General features: G+C 41.2%; 1 protein-coding gene across 2 annotated transcripts; it reads left to right on the forward strand.

Annotated features, from left to right (window-relative positions):
* Nucleotides 1–45: 45 nt before the first annotated feature.
* On the forward strand, nt 46–18998 carry LOC103813569 (RING finger protein 151-like). Of its 2 annotated transcripts, XM_050970986.1 has the most exons (8): nt 77–199; nt 1592–1666; nt 4355–4466; nt 5409–5632; nt 6863–7002; nt 8793–8955; nt 10323–10443; nt 11390–18998. In XM_050970986.1, exons 4-8 carry the CDS (start codon nt 5427–5429, stop codon nt 11621–11623), a joined length of 864 nt encoding a protein of 287 aa, XP_050826943.1. In that variant the 5' UTR covers nt 77–199; nt 1592–1666; nt 4355–4466; nt 5409–5426; the 3' UTR covers nt 11624–18998. The 2 variants fall into 2 exon arrangements, with proteins under 2 accessions (XP_030086392.1, XP_050826943.1); XM_030230532.2 differs by lacking the exon at nt 1592–1666 and having other exon boundaries at nt 46–199.
* Nucleotides 18999–19108: the final 110 nt, after the last annotated feature.

Genomic DNA, 19108 nt, shown 5'->3' on the forward strand with positions numbered 1-19108 from the left:
TCCCGCCGGGCGCGCGTGCGCCGGGGCCGTGCCGCGGGACGGGAGCCTGGAAAGGCGCTGCCTTGCGCATGCGCAGTGCCGGCCTCCAGGGTCTGTGCCACACACAGCATGGCGGAGCGGCCGCCCGCCGCGCCGCCGTCAAGCGAGAGCGGCCGTAAAGGGAACCTGGGCTGCGCGGCAGCGAGTGGCGGCGGGCGGGGTGAGTGAGCGGGGCCGCGGCCCCGAGCGGGCCGGGGGCGAGCGGGGCCCGGGCGGGGCTGGGCCCGGGGCGGGAGGTGCCGCGCGGGGTTTGTGCTCAGCGGTTGTCAGGGCCCTGCACCGGGCCGGCGGCGCCATCGCCGGCGTGTGGGGAAGGGAGCGGGAAGGGTGTGTGCAGCTGTAAGGGTGTTTGTCGCTGCCCGAGGCAGCGCAGGTGCTGTTTCTTGGTGTCGGGTCGCTTCTTTAGATGTTTCCAGGCCAGCTCTGTGACCAGGACCGTTGTCCATCCCTGAAGCGCCTTCCCAGGCCGAATCCGGAGGCCTCTCCCCTGTTAGCTGTACAAAATTCCCCCTCCCACAGCTCCGAGGGGAGAGAGCTCCTCTGACCCTGGGCTTGGCTCGGGCTGGCAGAGCCCGGCCCTGCACCGCCTCGAAGGTGGTCACAGAATTAATTAGGTTGGAAAAGACCTCTGGGATCATCAAGCCCATTCCAATGGCTGATCACCCTTTCTGTGTAGAAATTCTTCCTGCTGTCCAACTGAAACCCAACCCCCGGCGCAGCCTGAGGCGGTGGCCTCTCATCCAGTCGCTGGCTGCCTGGGAGAAGAGACCAGCCCTCACCTGGCTACAGTCTCCTTTCAGGTGGACCGATAAGGTCCCCTCTGAGCCTCTTTTTCTCCAGGCCAAACAGCCCCAAATCCATCAGCCGCTCCTCATAGGACTTGTGCTCCAGATCCTTCAGCAACTCCGTTGCCCTTCTCTGGACTCTGGTCTGTGCCAGGCAGGTCATGGATGGCACTGTTCTGAGTAGGCTTTGCAGGACAGCAAATGTTGTACAAAAATGTTCTTTATCAGAATAGCTATAGTAGTTATGTAGTTCCTGGTAGAGGCCTTAAATCGGCTCATAAATTTTATGCAAGCTTTTTTTTTGAAAAAAAAATCACTTGTTTGCATCAGTGTAAGGTGATGCTGCTGTTCGTGTACTCTTACCCTCCTCTGTTCCTTTTTTCTTACATGAATGTTCATCCAGCTCCCCGATCTACCAGTCTGGGGAGCTGAGCTGAGGGAGTAGCGTCCCTCAGCATCCTTGACTGCTGCTGTCTGTCTTTCTTCCCTTTCTGCCCTGGCTGCAGTTTCTTATCCCTGGTCATGCCCTGCTTACATGGTCCCTAGAGCTTTTGCTGAACCATCTACAAGAAATTCTAGCCTAACAAATCATATCAGGGTATGTATGGTGAGTTGCATGAGCCAGTTCAGGAAAAGGGCAAATTTAATGTTCTCACTGATTCAAAGGAGGGGGTGGAGGGAGCTGGGGAGCACATTAATTTGTGGATAGATAGGCTTGGGCTACCATAAGAAAACTGCTAAAGTTAATTTTTTTTCCCCCAATTCAGTCTTAAAACAGGTCAGTTACTGAGAGTGATGCATCAAGTGCCTTAGAAACCACTTGTACAGTCACAGTTGAAGGGGTGAGTCTGCCCCTTTGGGCACTGATGGTGGCTTGAAGTGGCTTACAGTGTCAGAGTGGCAAAAAACACACTAAATTATTGCTTCTGTGTAGCAGAATTTGTGAAAATAAAGCCTGAAGAAATGTCATGTCACCTCCTCCTTGGGCCCTGCATAGACTGTTCCTGCAGCATTTCTGAAAATGCTATCTTAGCCATGCACATCTGTAGTTCTGTCCTGGTTTACTCCAGACTTTCAAACAGTTATGCTTTGTTTTGTCACATGAAAAAGAAGCATTTTTTAAAAATCAGAAGCTACTGCAGATGCAAAAATGAAGGTCACTAATTTCTTTTCAGTGTCCTGCCTCACAATAGAATAGCTTTGATTAGTGCCAGGCATTTAGCAAGCTATGTGATGATGTTGTTGGGAACTGCATCCCACCTGTATTCTCCCTGTTACCATATCCACACCAAGTCTTTCTTTGAGGACAGTGATGTCCACAGCTCAAGGCTGGTTTTGGATGTGCATCTGCCTGGCAAACAACGTGGGATGACAGCTGTTGAAAAATCGCTTGATACTTCTGAAGTCTGGAGGAGATTCTTGCTTGTCCAGAACTGCAGGGAAAAATAAAACATATGAAACAATAAGAAGCAAATAGCATGTCATAGTTTGTGTGCTTTCTCTCCCAAACAAAGAATTCTCTGCACAATGATACCCTTACAATTTATGCACCCTCCCCTAATGCTCTTCACATGGCCCTTGTCGTCCAGTGGTGATTTTTGGTCTGGGGTCTTCTAACAGCTTATTGGATTCTCTCTCCATGTCCATGCAGGCAAGCTATTAACAGTTCTTATCTTGAGTTGTAGCTTCTGCTGATGACCATGAGCTTCTTATCTTCTGGTTTGTGCTACTTTTGCACCTGCTCCCTGGTAGAGCATGAGAAACGATAAGAAAGTCCTAAACTTAGGATAAACATTACTTAGCAACAATTAAAACATTGGTGTGTTGATAACATTCTTCTCATTCTAAAGGCCAAGCACAGTTCTGTAGCAGCTACTGGGAAATTGCTAAGGAAATAAACTCAGTTCCAGCCAAAAGCATGTCTAGGCAAAATCTACAGTGTTCAGCCTAAGACTTCCAGCAACCCAAGCTATATATGCTAAGCAAGTAGATATAAGCAAACAGCATTCAAAATCACACAGTGTTATAATTCTATGTAACTTATTCTATTTAGAAGTTATTTGCTTAAGCAACTGACATCTCTCAACAAAATAATGTAATTTCTAGGTGCAATCAAAAAAAGTAGTGTGACAATTGGTGAATTCTAGTGAAATTGGGGAAATAAGTTTTGAGGCCAAATGGAGAAGAGAGACGTTTCTAGAGATAAGCAGAAGCTGAAAATTATCTCATTTTGTGTTAAAGATACTGGGTAAAGTGATCTGTACTGCTAAAGTGCATGACATTGATCAGATGCTCTCCCTCTGCTTATCTCTTGACTAAGGGCATCTCTTGAAGTTGGTAAGAAAGTAAAACATCTCTGATTCTTTGGGTCAGGAAACTTCTACTGGAAGAAGTCTGTGACTTCAGTTACAGCTGTTGTCTTAGGTCCCAGATTCATGGCCAGAAGGGCTCCAGTGCTGTGTTTTGCTGCTCCAACATGAGTCTTCAAAATGTCCTGAAGAATCCCGCTTGATTGCATTTTTTGCCTCAAAGTTCCCATCCACTCTTCATTTGAACTTCAGTTTGTCTGGGGCTTTTTACATCCATATATATTTAAATACAGAGGCATCTGTACATTATATATATATTTTTATATATATGTATATATTGTTGTGGCTGTTGCACTTCATTTCTCTGTTAAACACAAATAAAGTTTTTGCTCCCCATTTGATAAAAATACTCTTTCCTGCATTCTCTTAGTCTTCAAACTTGTTAAAATATGCTGAAGAGTGTCTTGAAGACATGGTCCTCAGGGACTAGAAGCATTTGTGCAAAATGTAGCTCACAGCATCCACAATTCCAGTAGAACAGAAATTCTAGGACAGTAAAAGTAATTTTGCTCTCTTATCTCTCCTTGAAAGTTTTCTAAAAGCAATATCCTCTTGGATCCACTAAATCAAATCAAAGTGTTAGGCTTACGGTTCATATTATCTAATCTATATATGCAGCTTAAGTCTTCTAGCATAACTTAAGGGGTTTAATAATGATATCTTTCATGATGTTTTAAGTGAGCAACCCTAGTTATGCTATGCAGCAATGATATTTGCCATTGCAACAAACTTTACTGTAATAGTTTTGTTTTAAAAATGAACTGCCTGTCATAACTGGATTAGAACAGGTCAATAAAGAACTTCCATCTTTTTGAGGAATATAATTTTACCAGATTTCAGTTGCTATTTTTCAGTAATACTAATTCTGTTGTCTTCAGTCTTACAAGCAAAACTGGCTTCAAAATTGATCATCAGCAGGGTGTTCAGTTTTGTGATAAATATCTGCATCAGTAGTAATTGAAACAGAGACTGATGATTATTTTCACCCTAATCTAGTCAATTCTCCTGTGTAGAATTGTAGGTTTTCAGCAGCTTGCTTTGTAAAATTTCGTTTTAATGGGCTGTTAGGACAGCATCTATTCAGTGGCTGGCTTGTTAGACATAGGACTCAGTAACTTAGGAAACACTACTGAGCCTTACTCTTTCTAATTTTTCTCATAGGCATAATAAAGCAGTGAAGAGAAACTGAAGGAAGCATTACATGCCTTACTGATCAGAAAACTGTTTTAAGTATTTGGGCAAACTACATATCTATGTAGTAAAATCTAAAAAGGTAAGATATCCTTCTTTTCTATTTTATTTAGAAAACCTCACAACTTTTACAAGTCTCAGTGGGTTTACAAAAGTAACTTTGTATGTCAAGGAGCAATGTGGAGCCTAAAACTTATTCTTTTAAGCAAGTTCTGTGGAGCCTTGCCAAATTCCACAAGGTTTTTCATGACAGGATTTAGATGAAGGCAGATTGCCCATTAGTTCTTCTTCACAAAGCTTTCAAATCTATTCAAAAGCTTCTCAGTTTTATAAAATAGATCATGTAGGAAAAGACAGTAGCTCTTCATGATTTCAGGGTTAGCTGCAGTTTTGGCTTCTTTTACTTCCTGAATATTAAGTGTGTCTTTAAGTGTGTGGAAATTCCATGTGTTCCCATGAAATGGAGGTCTACAGTGACTAGAGAATTTTTTTCAGTATGAAAGCAACATCTTAAGTGATGTGCAGTTCATCAATCCAGGATTTGCTAGCTGAAAGTGCCACAGCTATTGTTGGTAAGAACACCATTTTGTAAGTTTGTTAGGCATTGTATGAAAGGTATTAAAATGGAGAGCAAACATTTGCATTTCAACTTGTGTGATGTTTCTGCTTCAGGTAGAATTCACATAAATAGAAACTGTACGTTTCACAGTGGCTGCTACAATTATGTTTAATAACAGTGTTCAGAAGTGCAGCTCCACTGTGCCAAAGTCTTTGCTTTCAGAGTTCAGAATTTCTTGATAGAAAACTGTGATTCTGATATCCAGCAGTACAAGTCTTAATTTCCCACTTAAATCTGAAAGTCTCTGAAGTGTGTAAATGTTTGTTTGCATTCACACATTCACTTCTTTATTCATTTTATGGTCTCCATGTTTTTAGAATTGCTTTCAGGCCTCTTTGTGGATCTACCCATACAGATTGAGCACAAAGATTGCTTTATTTCTGTGTGCTTGGGGTTTTTGAACAGGTTGAAGGTGTGGAGAGCATGGGTTATGATATTGAGCGCTTCGTGGGCTATGTTAATGAAGGGCTGTTGTGCTCCATCTGCCGAGACGTGTTGGAAGATCCATTGCAGGCTCCTTGCGAACACGCTTTCTGCACTGCCTGTATCCATGGGTGGCTTGTTCATCACAGTAACTGCCCTGAAGACAGACAAGTGATTGATGTGTCTTTGCTACGACCTCTCTATAGGTATCCAGTAATCTTGCTGTGTGTTGAAATTACATGAATTTAGGATTTCTCAGTTTTGCTTGCACAGCTTCATCTCTTGTCGATACTGTCTCTCAGGCTGTCTTTTTCCAGTATGCCTGTGGCAGACAGCAGCTACTTACTTACATGAAAGCATTAGCATTTCCTGTTTATTATAACTGCTAGGGTATTAGGATTTCAAAACTGAGAGGACACTTAGTTTATTCTCCACTTTTTTATATCTTGAATGTTGATTCCAGATGCCTGTCTGGATATTATTCTTAATGTCCTTTACAGTATCAAAACTTTTCCATACTTGAGTTTAGAGAAAGCAAGCAAAGCAACTCTTGATGACAATCACTACACACTCTGTATCTCTTTTCTTTTCAGTCTTAGTTAGATGCTGTAGTGGAGTTTGTAATTAAAAATTCCTGGAGATATTAACCAAATTTCTGACCTTCAAATCCTTTTTAAAAAAGATCTTTAGACATAGGAGTATCTGTTGTGAACCACCTTGTCATGTAAAGCAGGCTGTTCTCACTCGTGCCTTCTATAACTCATCAGGCAGTTGGACCATATGATTGTTGTTGGTCTTTCCCAAACAAACTGTTCTATTTTAAACTGTAATTCCTGCTAGTGTCAGAGCAAAACAGTTTCAACAGTAGATGCTGCTTACTGTTTAACAGCTGCATTGTCTAATCTTGCTCACATTAACAGTTATATATTTAAAGTCTCCAGCCACAGTAAATTTAACTTTGTTAGTACTCATAATGTAATTTTTCATTCATGAGATTTTATTGTCTAGAAGTCAGCTATAGTGTAGACAGAGCACTAGAATTTAATTTTTAGATAGTTTTGTCTATACTCACTGTAGTCCTTTAGTCTGGTATGTTTAGAAATACAGAACTTAAATGGCAAATGAGTAGCCCTGGTGTTTGTTATTGATAATATCTGCTGAGCCAGTGAAAGGTCACAATTAAAAACTATTCAAAAATAAAGATTTCATTTGCGCATTTAAATTTGGAGACTGAATTTTTCATTAACATTGTTTCTTTCAAACTGTTTTTTCCTGATATGGTCACTTGAATTTTTTAAAAAATAAATAAATTCAGCTAGTTACTCACAATTTTTCCTGATGGAGATTAGAATCTTGCTTTCTTTTCCCAGAAGTTGAAAGTAAAAATTTTTCAATTGTTCTGAGATTTAAGGACAAATTCTTTTCTTTGCATGTAGATATATGAAAAATGATTTAAACCGTCTTCAGCTACATTGCAGAAACAGAGAGTATGGCTGTGAAATGGTTTGTTCTCTGGAGTCTATAGACAGGCATGAAAGGGAGTGTGAGTACAGTCAGATACCTTGCTCCAATGCTGGTGAGTAACATTCAAAGTAGTTTAATCCTTTATATTAAACAACACATTTGTCATCTTCCCATCAATAAAAGAACTGCAGTAATGGCCATTATTTTCTAACAGAAATTCAAAGCTTTGGAACCATCTGCTCTTTACAGCAGTGTTTTTGAGCAAAATACAGTACCAGTTTATGGCTGTCATGATGATTAGCAACTGTTTCTTATCCAAAAACTAACCAAAATGGATATGATGAACTTCATATGTATGAAAATGTAGTAGTGCATTAGTTTTGCTTTCTGTCAAGTTATGAGTTTTTTTTCCAGTTCTGACTGCCTGTTTTGATGTTAGAATGAATACAGTAGCCCCTGCAGAAGACTTAGGGTTCATAATTTATTTATAAAACACCTGGTTGCCTGATGCATGTGCTGCTGTCAGCTCTGTGACATAGGTTTAACAAGAATATATCTTGGAAATAAGAATTAAGCTAAATTCTAGATAGAATTGTTCATGTTGAGGTTTTTATTTAAAGCAAGGCTACACCTGCTGAGAGAGAAACATACCTCTAAAAAGGAACATAGTGTTAAAATTTCCCGAATGAATTCATTTGAAATGTTATCTGTTCCTAGGTAAAGTTAAAATCTAATTAATGATGCTAGGGGCATAGTTGAGAGTCTACCATTGTAATTAATTATGAGATTATTAAGGTACTAGACTTGCTCTGCTAGAAGTTACAATTTTTCTCAGAAATGTCTTCTGCAGATGATTGTTTCACCTGTTCTACTTCCTGTAGAAACAGTAGTGTTTTACAGATTGATGTTTTTACACTGCGCTGGGTGTCTGGTGTTTGGGGTGTGAAGGCTGTTACATCGCTTCAACTCTTTCCCAAAAATACATGGAGTGTATTTTGAGTACCTCAATTACAAATCATTGCACTTATCAGTAAGGCTCTTCTAGAGAACTCATTTGTCATCTTCTGGTTTGGTTTATTGGGAACTTTCAATACTCCATTGTTTCAGTTTCCTTAAGTTGATACTCTCTTCAAATTAAATGCAAGAGTGTGCTTCAACAAAGTGAGTCTCAACAATTAAACTACAAACTTCCCAAGTCTGACTTCATAAGATGAGACTACAAACTTCAAGTTTAGAGTGTTAAATATAGCAATCATTTATATAGTACTTATTTTTGATTCTTTACATTTTACTTTTAATCATTACAGAACTGCAAAGTTTGTATCCTAGAATTTCTGTGGAAATATTTCTATCTTTGTATGAGTTATTAAAATGTTCATAAATAAATGTTCTAACTTATTATTATGGTCTAGTACATTATGGACAAGACCAACATAATGTTTGGAAAACAAATTTACGATCCATCTCACCCACATCACTCTTTACTACATCTTTGGACTTTTCTCTAAGTTTGATAGCATAATATTTTTTTACACATGTGTATTCTTTATAAATTCCAGTCCTTGAAATCTATGATGCTAGCACAGGAAATCTGCTAGAGTCTTAGCTTGGCATCAGGATTGTCATTACTGAAGTTGATTTAATACCAGACCAGCAGTAGAAGACTTTACAGAAAATACAGAAAATACCTCCTTCCAGCCTTTCAGTATTTTCAGTTAATGGACAAGTATCTTAGTAAGACCTCTTTACAGCGTTGAATGAGTAGCTACGTACGTGTAACTGTCATATTTCATATCCTAAAGAAATCACTTCTCTCAGCTTCCTTTCTTGAGTGTTTTTGTTTGGAATGACTCAAAATGCTTTTGTTGTAGATGGCTGTCTTGCCTTGCTCCCCCTGCTCAGGTTGTACCGTGCAGATCGAGCGGCGTAACCTGGACGGGCACCTGGCGGTGTGCGAGTACCGGAGCCGGGAGTGCCCCAACGGCTGCGGCTACACCATCCTCAGCGCCGAGGACACGCAGCACAACTGTGTGGCAGAGCTGAGGACAGAGCTGGAGCTGCTTCGGTACAAAGCTTCTCTTTCTCTTGAGTCTGGGTTGGGCTGGGCTGAAAGTCACTGCGTGAAGCACTTTGAAATACTAGCACTGAATTCTGGTATGTGTTAAATGGACCATTAATTACTTGATGCTAACGGGCCAGAATTTTATCATGTGTTAGCACAGACTTTAAATTCTTGCTAGTTTGATTCTTTTGTTGTTGGGGTTTTTTTTCCAAGTCACCATAAATCTTAAAATACCATTGCTTGCAGTTGAACAGAATTGCAAGCTTACTATTTAAAATGACAAAAAACTTAAGAAAATGGAAGCTGGCAATTTAATTTTTCCATTGGCCTGTTATACAGATGAAGCCACATTATTTAATAATTGTATTTAGTTTATGTTTTTACAGATTGAGAAGATAAAAATCTGTAAATATTTTGGCAGGTACAGGTAGATTCAACCACTGAAGGTCTAATTTTTATTTTTTTTAAGTTCTGGTAGATAAACAATCAGTGAATATTACTCTTCTTACCAGCATAGTTTTCCTCTTATGTAGATTTCTGTAGCTTTCCCTTTTCATTATATTCCAGTTGTACTTTGTTTTTTCCCCCACTCATGCTCCTTCCTATTTGTATCTTTCAGCTCCTAAGTGTGGTGCTTTTGAACACTGCTGTAAAGTCAGGCTCAAATATGGTTTAAATGCATTGAGATGCAAGTGATTCTGCTCCCTGGTTTCTGAACTCAAAAGGTTAATGCAGTGCCATCTGGTTTTGGCTGTGGAGCTGTGTGAGTGACTAGGCTGTAACAGTTTACTGCATACTGTCATTTAGTGTCCACCATAAGAGTGAACGAGATTACACAGAACCATGGAATCATTTAGATTGAAAAAGAGCATTAAGATCATTGAGTCCAGCCATTAATCCAGCACTACCAGGCCCACCACTAAACTGTGTCTGTAAGTGCCCACCATGTCCACACATTCGGGCTGTCTCACTTCATTACATGTTTAGCACTACTATAGGATTCAGACTTTTTATGTTGGCTGCCTCTTATTCCATAACACTCAGCAAGCACATAGTGTAGGCAAACAGCAGAAAATCACTTAAAGTCATAAAGACGCCTTCTTGAGCTCTTGGAATATTTTATTTGAGGAATATGATATGATTGTCCCCTCTATAGGCTCCTCATGGGCACTTTAATGCCCCTGGGCACAATGAACTTCTTAATGCTGTTTTTCTTTTTAAATTAGTAAATCATGCCTCTGCAGAGGCATCCTGTAGAGCTTGATGGGAATCAGTTCAGTGGCTTCTTGGCTGCAAGAAGGCTTTCTGGATTTTGAAGATCATTCTTTTCTCTGTTTACAAGACTTAACAAGGAGAAATAAACTTTTCAGGTCAGAAATGATCTGCAGAGTGGAGGAGGCAAAACATGAGATGGAGTCAAGGTTAGATTCACAGAGAAGGCATATGGTCCAAAAAGAGAGTATTCTGCAAAATGAAATTGAAGAACTGAAGGTAAATACAGTCCTTTTTTTTTTTTTTCCTCTTTTAACAGTTGAGGTTTTTGCTTTTCCCAGTAGCATTTTCTTATATTATAAATAAAGTCTCATACAGAGGAAAATGGCATTAAGTATGAGAAGCAAAACTGTCAAAGCTTTGCCAGGTTAGCTTTGTGGAGAAGCAGGCTGGATGCTGTATTCCTGTGGTTTATCTGCTTCAGGTTCACTGGAGCTCACCTGGGTACTCCACCCGTGTTCTGTGCATGTGTAACATTGTCAACAGATCAATCTGAAACTGATTTCTGTGTCTAAATGTACAGTATACATCACAAACTGGATGTAAGCATCCAGCTCCATTTTTAATTGCTATGCAAAGTGGCTTAGTCCAGAGCTGTCACAGAGCCCTACTGCCAAGAGTGGTATTTGCACTGTGATCAGAAGGTTGGAAAGGTTCACAGTAAACATCGTCAAGTAACAAGCAAAGCTGTCTTATCCTTTTATTCATCCTCTTTTTATTATATCACAGAAAAATTATTTTTAAAGCTTTATAAAGTCTTTAAAAATTTATAGTTTACATTTTTATTTTTACTGGATTTGATGTTAAATCCTTGAAGAATGTATCTGAACATAACCACAACCGTATTTTGTTTGGATTTTTGAAATAGAAAATAAAAGCAGCACGTGGGTAAATTGGCTGTTTCTTATCATACTTTGTAAGAAACAAAATATGAAAACAAAATGTTTTTGAAAAACATATTGGAATCTTTAGAACAAGACCATCCCATAAGGTGAATGCTGGATTGTGTCTCAAACTGCTTACATTTGTTGCACTATAAAAAAATTATTTTGGTGGGTTTTATTCTGAAGACTCCATCACCCTACTTGCGTGGCCAGTTTGACTTCATTGCAGCATCATTAGAAGAGGGTTTGTTTCTTGCAGTAAATTTGTGTTTGCATTTCAGAGTCAGATGTCACGAATGATGTCAGACGTACGGTCTCTGATGGCTGCGGAGAGGCAGCACCGCCAAGAGCTGGAGCAGGCAGAGCTGGAAAAACGGGAGTTAATGGAGCTGCTGAAGGGGCTCCAGAAGGACTGTCGATTAACTACTACAGAGGGAAGCAGGAAGTCAAATTTCCGTCCTTTGACACGAATAGAGAGTGTAAAAAGAAAACCTAGGGAAGTTACAGTTATCTAAAGAGTACTAAGCTCAAAAAGCATTTTTTTTCAAATACTGGCTTCTGGCAAACTACTTTCTTTGAATGATTGGTAAACTTTATATAATTTCTGATTTACTTGGGTTTTTTTGAAGTCTAAATTACAGCTGTATTTCCTTTGGGGCCATAAAAACAAAGAGAGAATTTTTTTCCTGAGGGAATACTGGTCATTAAAACCAGTAATTGGAAGACATGTTTTTAACTAATGTTTTTATAAAAAGGGAAAGGAGACTTGATTTGTTCTCTCTTTACTGCATCACTTACAGGAATCTTTCAAGACTGAAAGCTACAGCCTTTTAAAGTCAAAGTTACAGACTATTATGGACCAGGAAGAAAAAACATTTCAGTATCTCTGTTTGATAAACAAAAAAACAAATGGGACCATTTGGGATGTACTTAATTTGGGGAAAAGTGAATAGTAGAATTAGTAAGTCAGTAATAGAAATTAATAAGATTTTGTTTGTTTGTAGTCAATAGAAGGTCTTATTTCAAAGGTGGAAAGCAAGCACTTTAAACTGTAATTCTTCTGCTATGTAACAGCTTTGGGTGAGGTTGACTGTTGCTTTAGAGCTTCTTCTCATTTCCAAGGTTGATAACACACTTAAGAGATTAATACTAAAGCCCAAGGTAGTAGAATAACCTAAAACCTTTAAACAGATGTGTGAATAACTTTGAGTTTGTGGGAATGGATCTACTTCTTACATAAAAATTTGAAGTTTTTATATGTGAAACTATCAGGTATTTCTACAGGATCTTTTAAGCATAAGACCAGTCATTTGGTACTCAATGTCTTTGAAGTATATATAAAAACCTAGAGTATCCTTAATTTTCTTGTGGCAAGTTTAAGGCTACTTGATATGCACAAGAGGTGAATATTTGCACAGTCACTTGGGCTTCAGACATCTGTGTTAGTGGTCAGGCAGGCTTCAGGGAGTGCCAGAGCCTGGCACTGTCATCAGAGGGTAACAGAACATGAGTGTGAGTAGCTCAGTGATCTGCTCTGCTTAGCAGTACAGCTCAAAGCAGGGGTGGAAGGGATGTTAGAGCATCTGAGGAAGAGATTGATTGATAGAGCCATTCTCTGCCTCCCCTGAGGCCAATGTACCAGTCAAGTGCACCTCAGAAAGTGGAGGATCACTGGAGGTGAGCCTAGGGTGGCAGGTCTGTGATACAGGCAAAACCATTGGCCCTGCTAAAGTGCATCTGCACCAACACACAGTGTGGGCAGCGGGCAGGAGGAGCTGGAAGCCATTGTTCAGCAGGAAGATTTTGATGTTATCACCATCACAGAAACGTGGTGGGATGACTGTCATCATGGGAGTGCTGCAATGGCTGGATATAAGAGACAGACGAAGCAGGAGAGGTGGTTGGGTAGCAGTGTACAATAGGGAGTGTTTTGATTGTATTGAAATTGATGATGAAGATGACATGGTTGAGTGCCTCTGGGTAAGGATCACAGGGAAGGTCAGCAGGGCAGATGTCATGGTGGGAGTCCCTTAGAGACCACCAAGCCAGGAACAGGCTGATGAGGTGTTCTATAAGCAGCTGGCAAGGCATCACAGTCACCAGCCTTTGTGTTCATGGATGACTTCAATTTGCCAGGTGTCTGCTGGAAATACAGCAGAGAGGAAGCAGCCTAGGGGGTTCCTGGAATGTGTGGAAGACAGCTTTCTAACTAACACAACTGGTAAATGAAACTTACAGAGATGGGGGGTCCTGTTGCTTGTGAGCAAAGAAAAACTGGTGGGTGCTAAGATGGTCAGTGGTCATCTTGGGCAGAGTGACCACAAACTGTCAGTCTTTTCTATACTGGGTGAAGTAAGGAGGGGCACCACGAGGTCTGCTCACCTTGGACTTTGGTGAGCAGACCTTGGCCTGTTTAGGACATTGGACCTTGGAAGACCAAGTCCCTTGGAACTCAGTTCTGAAGGGCAAAGGAGTCCAGGAAGGCAGGATGAGCTTTAAAAAGGAATTGTTGAATATTTGGGAACAGACTGTCCCTATGTGTGGAAAGACAAGTTGTATGGGAAAAAGACCAGTGTGGTTAAACAGAGAACTTAAGCTGGAACATAGGGGGAAAAGAGAATATATCATCTCTGGAAAGAGGGTCAGGCAACTTGGGAGGACTATAAGGGTGTCACAAGGTCATGTAGGAAGAAGATTAAAAGGGACAAAGCCCAGCTAGAATTTGCTTTGGCCACTACAGTTAAAGACAACAAAAAAACTTTGTTTAAGTATGTTGACAGCAAAAGGAGGGTTAAGGAGTGTCTCCACCATTAGTTGAATCCAGAGGGTGGTGTAGTGACAGGGGTTGAGGAAAAGGCAGAGGTACTTAATGCCTTCTTTGCCTCAGTCTTCAATATTGAGATCACTTGTCCTCAGGAGACCCAGCTCCCTGAGATGGAAGTTGTTGATGGACAGATGAGTGAAGCCCCCGTAGTCCAGGACGAGATGGTTAGTGACCTGCTGTGCCAGTTAGACAGTCACAGGGCAATGGGCCCTGATGGGATCAACCCCAGAGCAATGAGGGAACTGGCAAAAGTACTCACTGGCACTGGTGAGGCCACACCTTGAGTGCTGTGTCCCGTTCTGGCCCCTCAGTTTGGGAAAGATGTTGAGATGCTTGAGTGCATCCAGAGGAAGCAGCAAGGTTGGGGGGGGGGCTGTGAGGAGCGGCTGAGGGAGCTGGGGGTGTTCAGCCTGGAGAAAAGGAGACTCAGAGGTGACCTTATCACTCTCTACAACTTCCTGAAAGGTGACTTTAGTCAGGTGCAGGTTGGTCTCTTTCACCAGGCAGCAACTGACAGAACCAGAGGACACAGTCTCAAGCTGCATCAAGAGAAATATAGCTTGGATATTAGGAAGAAATTTTTCATGGAAAGAGTGATGAAGTAGTGGAATGGCTGGCTCAGGGAGGTGGTGGAGTCAGCATCCCTGGATGTGTTTAAGAAAAGACTGGATGTAGCACTCGGTGCCATGATTTAGTTGAGGAGTTAGGGCATGACTTGGACTTGATGATCTTGAAGGTCTCTTCCAACCTAGTGATTTTGTGAGTTTGCCAAAACACTTTCAATCATCTGTCAGCAGTCCTGCTTAACTGGAGAAATTCCAGGTGACTGGAGATCAGCAGATATAACACCCATCTAAAAGAATGGTTGGAAGGATGGTCTGGGGAACTACTGGCCTGTCAGCCTGACCTCAGCTCTGGGCAAGGTTCTGGAAGAGATCATCCTGAGTGCCATTACATGGCACATGCGGGACAACCAAGGGATCAAGCCCAGAAAACATAGATTGAAGAAAGGCAGGTCCTGCTTGACTGATCTGATCTCATATGACTAAGTGGCCTGCTGAGAAGATGAGGGAAAGGCTGTGGATGTTGTTGATCTAGACTGCAGTAAAGGATTTCACACCATCTTCTAGAAAAACTGGCTGCTTCAGACTTGGATGGGTGGACTCTCCAATGGATAAAAAGTTGGCTGGTTGTCAGGCCCATAGGGTGGTGGGGAATAGAGTGAAGTCCAGTTGGCAACTGATCACTGGTGGTGCTCCCTAGGGCTCAGTATTTGGGCCAGTCCTGTTTTAACACCATTATTAATGATCTGGACGTGGGGATTAAGTGCATCCTGAGTAAATTTGCAGACACCACCAGGTCAGATGGGAGTGTTGATCTGCCTAAGGGTAGGAAGGCTCTGCAGACAGATCTGGACAAACTCGATCAATGTGCCAAGGACGAGTGCATAAGGTTCAGTAAGACAAAGTGCTGGGTCCTGCTCTTGGGTTGCAGCAACCCCATGCAGTGCTACAGGTTGAGGGCAGAGTGGCTGGAGAACTGCTCAGCAGAAAGGGAATTGGGTGTGCTGGTTGACAGCCAGCTTAATATGAGTCAACGTGTGCCCAGGTGGCTAAGAAGGCCAATGGCATCCTGGCCTGTATCAGAAATAGTGTGGCAGTGATTGTCTCTCTGCATTTGGCACCAGTGAGGCCACACCTTGAGTGCTGTGTCGATTTTTGGCCCTTCACTTTAAAAAGGGAATTGAAATGCTGAGGCATGTCCAGCAAAGGGCAACAATCCCATGTAAGGTCTAGAAAGCTTGTCTTGTGAAGAGCAGCTGAAAGAGCTGGGTTTGATAGTCTAGAGAAGAGGAGGCTCAGGGGGGACCTCTTCACTCTCTACCACTCCCTGAAAGGAGGGTGTAGCCAGGTGGGGACTGGTCTCTACTACTGTGTCTACAGTGAGAGGATAAGAGGAAATGGCCTTAAACTCAGAGAGGGGAGATTCAGATTAGATGTTAGGAAAAAAATTTCACTGTTAGGGTGAAGTGTTGGAATAGAGTGCTCAGGGAGCTGGTGGAGTCACCATCCCTGGAGGTGTTGAAGAGCTGTCAGGATCTGGGGCTGAGCAATGGTTTAGTGGTTTAGGGTTACGGGGCTAGTTCTGGGTTGACAGTTGAACTTGGTCTCTTCCACCCTTGATGATTCTATGATTCAAAGTTTGCAGTAGGATTTTTTAACAGACCCACAAATCAAGGAGGCATTTATCTATAAGCACTGCATGAGAAATCTGTTCAAAGACTTTCTCCAAACTTTTTACACAGCCTGTTCATGTTGCTTTCAGTGGTATAACTAAGCCATATTCTCAGCTCACCAGTAGACTAACTATAGAGATACCTGGCCTTCTGTTTACTGAACGTATTAAATCAGTTTTGGAGGGTCAGGAAAATATGTGCAGGTTCGACAACCCAAATATGTTAATTTTATCATTTAGAAAGCAACTGCATTACTGTGCATGCCTTCCTGTGCTCAGAGCAATGCTTTTATAGCTAATAGCATAACCAAAGAGAGAGGCAGCAATCTTCTTTAGCACATAGTCTACATTATGAAGATTTGTGCTCAGAGCTGTGTGGATTTTGGGCATTAATAAATCCTTCTAACTTGCTCTTTCGTTAGTACCACTGAGGCAGATGTGCACGTATTCAGGTCTTACGTATTTAAAAACTGGTCTTGTGTATTTAAAAACTGACACAATTAGCTCTTCTGTAAAGTAATTGAGAGTATTTGGGGCACTAGCAATCTCACCAATTCATGCCATAGCACATCTCTTAAGCAGCCATATTTAATAATATAAAGCAGTAAACCAGTAGCTGTAATTTGGGAAGACTTTCACACTAAATGTTCAGGGGTCAGTTCACTTACATCAATTTTTGTATTAAAGCAATAGGTAGAAAGTAAGAATGCTGTTACTCTTGTGTTCTGAGCAAGCAAGCTGTGAGTGTCTGTGCTCTGCGTGACATTATTGGAGCATTCACGCTAATTTCCAAGCTTTTTAGCAGCACCAGATTTCGTGCTATTAGATTCAGTTAGTGCTTTTTTGTGTACTGTAACTGTGTGGTTGTGATGTGGCTTTATCTACTTTGCCTAATGTAAAGACAAAAATTACTTTAGAATCCATTAGAACTTGATGAGCTGGATCATCTTTCCTGAGTCAGAGGGCAGTAACCCAATCTTTTCTGTTCTGACCACAGAAGAAAGCTAGCTATTTGCTCTGTGCATTCCCCATAATGGGATCTCTGCATTTGTTTGCTTTAGAAATTTCACCCACACATTTCCGACTAAATTCCTCCTAGTATGGGAAATAGGGTTTATTTCATATTTACCTAGCATTTGGCCTGCTGTCTTTTTCCTAAGTGATGGACATGAAACTGTGAGAAAACATGTCCTAGGTGTCAAGGAAGGACTTTTGCTGCACTGACACTGCAAGCTCTGACAGTCTGAACTTCCAGTGTGGAAATGTGGCAGTGTGTTGGGTCCAGCAGCTGCTGGCATGGGCTTCAGTTTGGGTTTCCTTTAGCAGCAAAGAAGCACTTTCAGAGATGTTTTAAATACACACACGGTAGCTAATGGCATCAGGTCCCTCTGGTGACTTCAAGCTTTATGCCATTCCTCTGGCTTGGCAAGTGTTCTGCACTTCAGATTTTCCTCTGCTAATGAACCCCTCACAGGGTGGCATTGCTGAAGTATCATCATCATTTGACCTGTTTTACAATTGACTAGACTGGCATTAAATAGCCTGTTATGTTAATATTTCATCTACTTCTTGCTTTTCCAGTCTCATGTATTATGCAGCTCTTAATAGCAGTTGGCAGCAGCAAGGGATTTTTTTTTCTGTCTTTCAAATAGTCTGTTAATCCTGTTCACAAAAACTAAGATTCCAAACATTGTACTAAACTTGACATAAGTTAAAGACATTCACTTGAAAATGATACTTCCCTAGTCAAGATCATACTTTAGCATTATATGAGACACTGCTGAAAGTGCATTATAGGAGGATTCCAGCATGGAATTACTGGTATTACTATTCTCATATTAAATCACACGTTAATCAGTTCCATTTCCTCACAAGTGGAACTGCTTCTCCAAGTGTACCAGTAACCGTGCAAATTGTTGTATTTTGAATTGCTGCTTCTGTCTCTTTGCATCTGGAAAAGGGAGAGCCAAGAGAGAGAGCAAGTGTGGTGTGACTGTTCTTCAGCCCAAAAGCAGAGATGTGGCCTCACCAGCTTGTGCCACCAGTCAGCTCACCACTGTGAGCTGCCAGTGTGTGGCAGGGAGTTAACATGGCATTAGAATTAAATGGAGATTAAGTCTTTATCCACAGTTAGGTGGATACACAGTGTCACAGTACCAAGCCTGGGAGATTCAGAAACAAAACTCAGAGCAAGTGGTTAAGTCAGGTATGTAGAACTTGCATATACAGGAGTTTCTGGGTAGCATAGAAGGGAAGGGAATTGCACAGTCAAGCAAAATACCTGCTATAGTGATGTATTTTGACTGGCCAAAAGTGTTTTTATCTGAACTGTTCTTAGGTGTTTGTATGAAGTAACGTTTTAATAGTCCCTGGTTACAAACAGTTCCTACAATTTATAGAAACTGGTAGCCTTGCAAATGAAATTTTCCATGTGCTGTCCTCTTGGATGTTTCTGGCTTGGTGCTTCTCTACAGCCACTTTCCTTAGAAGCTGGGTAGTATTGACAGGAGCAGTACTAGCCTTGCCTTTCTCCCGTACTGTTGTCAGACGGAGTACGGTAGGTCAGGGAGATTTTACCACGCAGAAGATGCCTTTATAAAGACCTACAATTCTATGCAACTTTCTATTAACTGAGTAAACACTGAACTGTCTTCCAGCATTATGGGTCGCTGCCAGTCTATTTACATTTTCTACCTTTATATGCACAAGGATAAACCAGCGCTTAACAGATCTTAATCTCTAGTGTGTATAAGAAATGGTAACACTTTGTATCACTTTGAAGTACACTTTGTATAAAAGTTGAACTAATAAAGGGTCTACACCATAATTAACACACTTTGGTTCACTTCATTCTGTACAGAAGTTTGAGTACCCTCTTTATCAGATGCAATAGCAACATTTAAGTACACTGGTCTGCAGAGCACAGAAGTCATAGGCACTG

The sequence above is a fragment of the Serinus canaria genome, chromosome 2, assembly GCF_022539315.1.
Source record: "Serinus canaria isolate serCan28SL12 chromosome 2, serCan2020, whole genome shotgun sequence".
Lineage (NCBI taxonomy): Eukaryota > Metazoa > Chordata > Aves > Passeriformes > Fringillidae > Serinus > Serinus canaria.

Bases quoted from the DNA above. Each gene is read 5' to 3' on its own strand.
- LOC103813569 (XM_030230532.2), top strand. From the start codon at position 5,427: ATGGGTTATGATATTGAGCGCTTCGTGGGCTATGTTAATGAAGGGCTG. The intron at 7,003-8,792 runs GTGAGTAACATT...CCCCCTGCTCAG, and splicing joins GATACCTTGCTCCAATGCTG to GTTGTACCGTGCAGATCGAG. The intron at 8,956-10,322 runs GTACAAAGCTTC...TAAACTTTTCAG, and splicing joins ACAGAGCTGGAGCTGCTTCG to GTCAGAAATGATCTGCAGAG.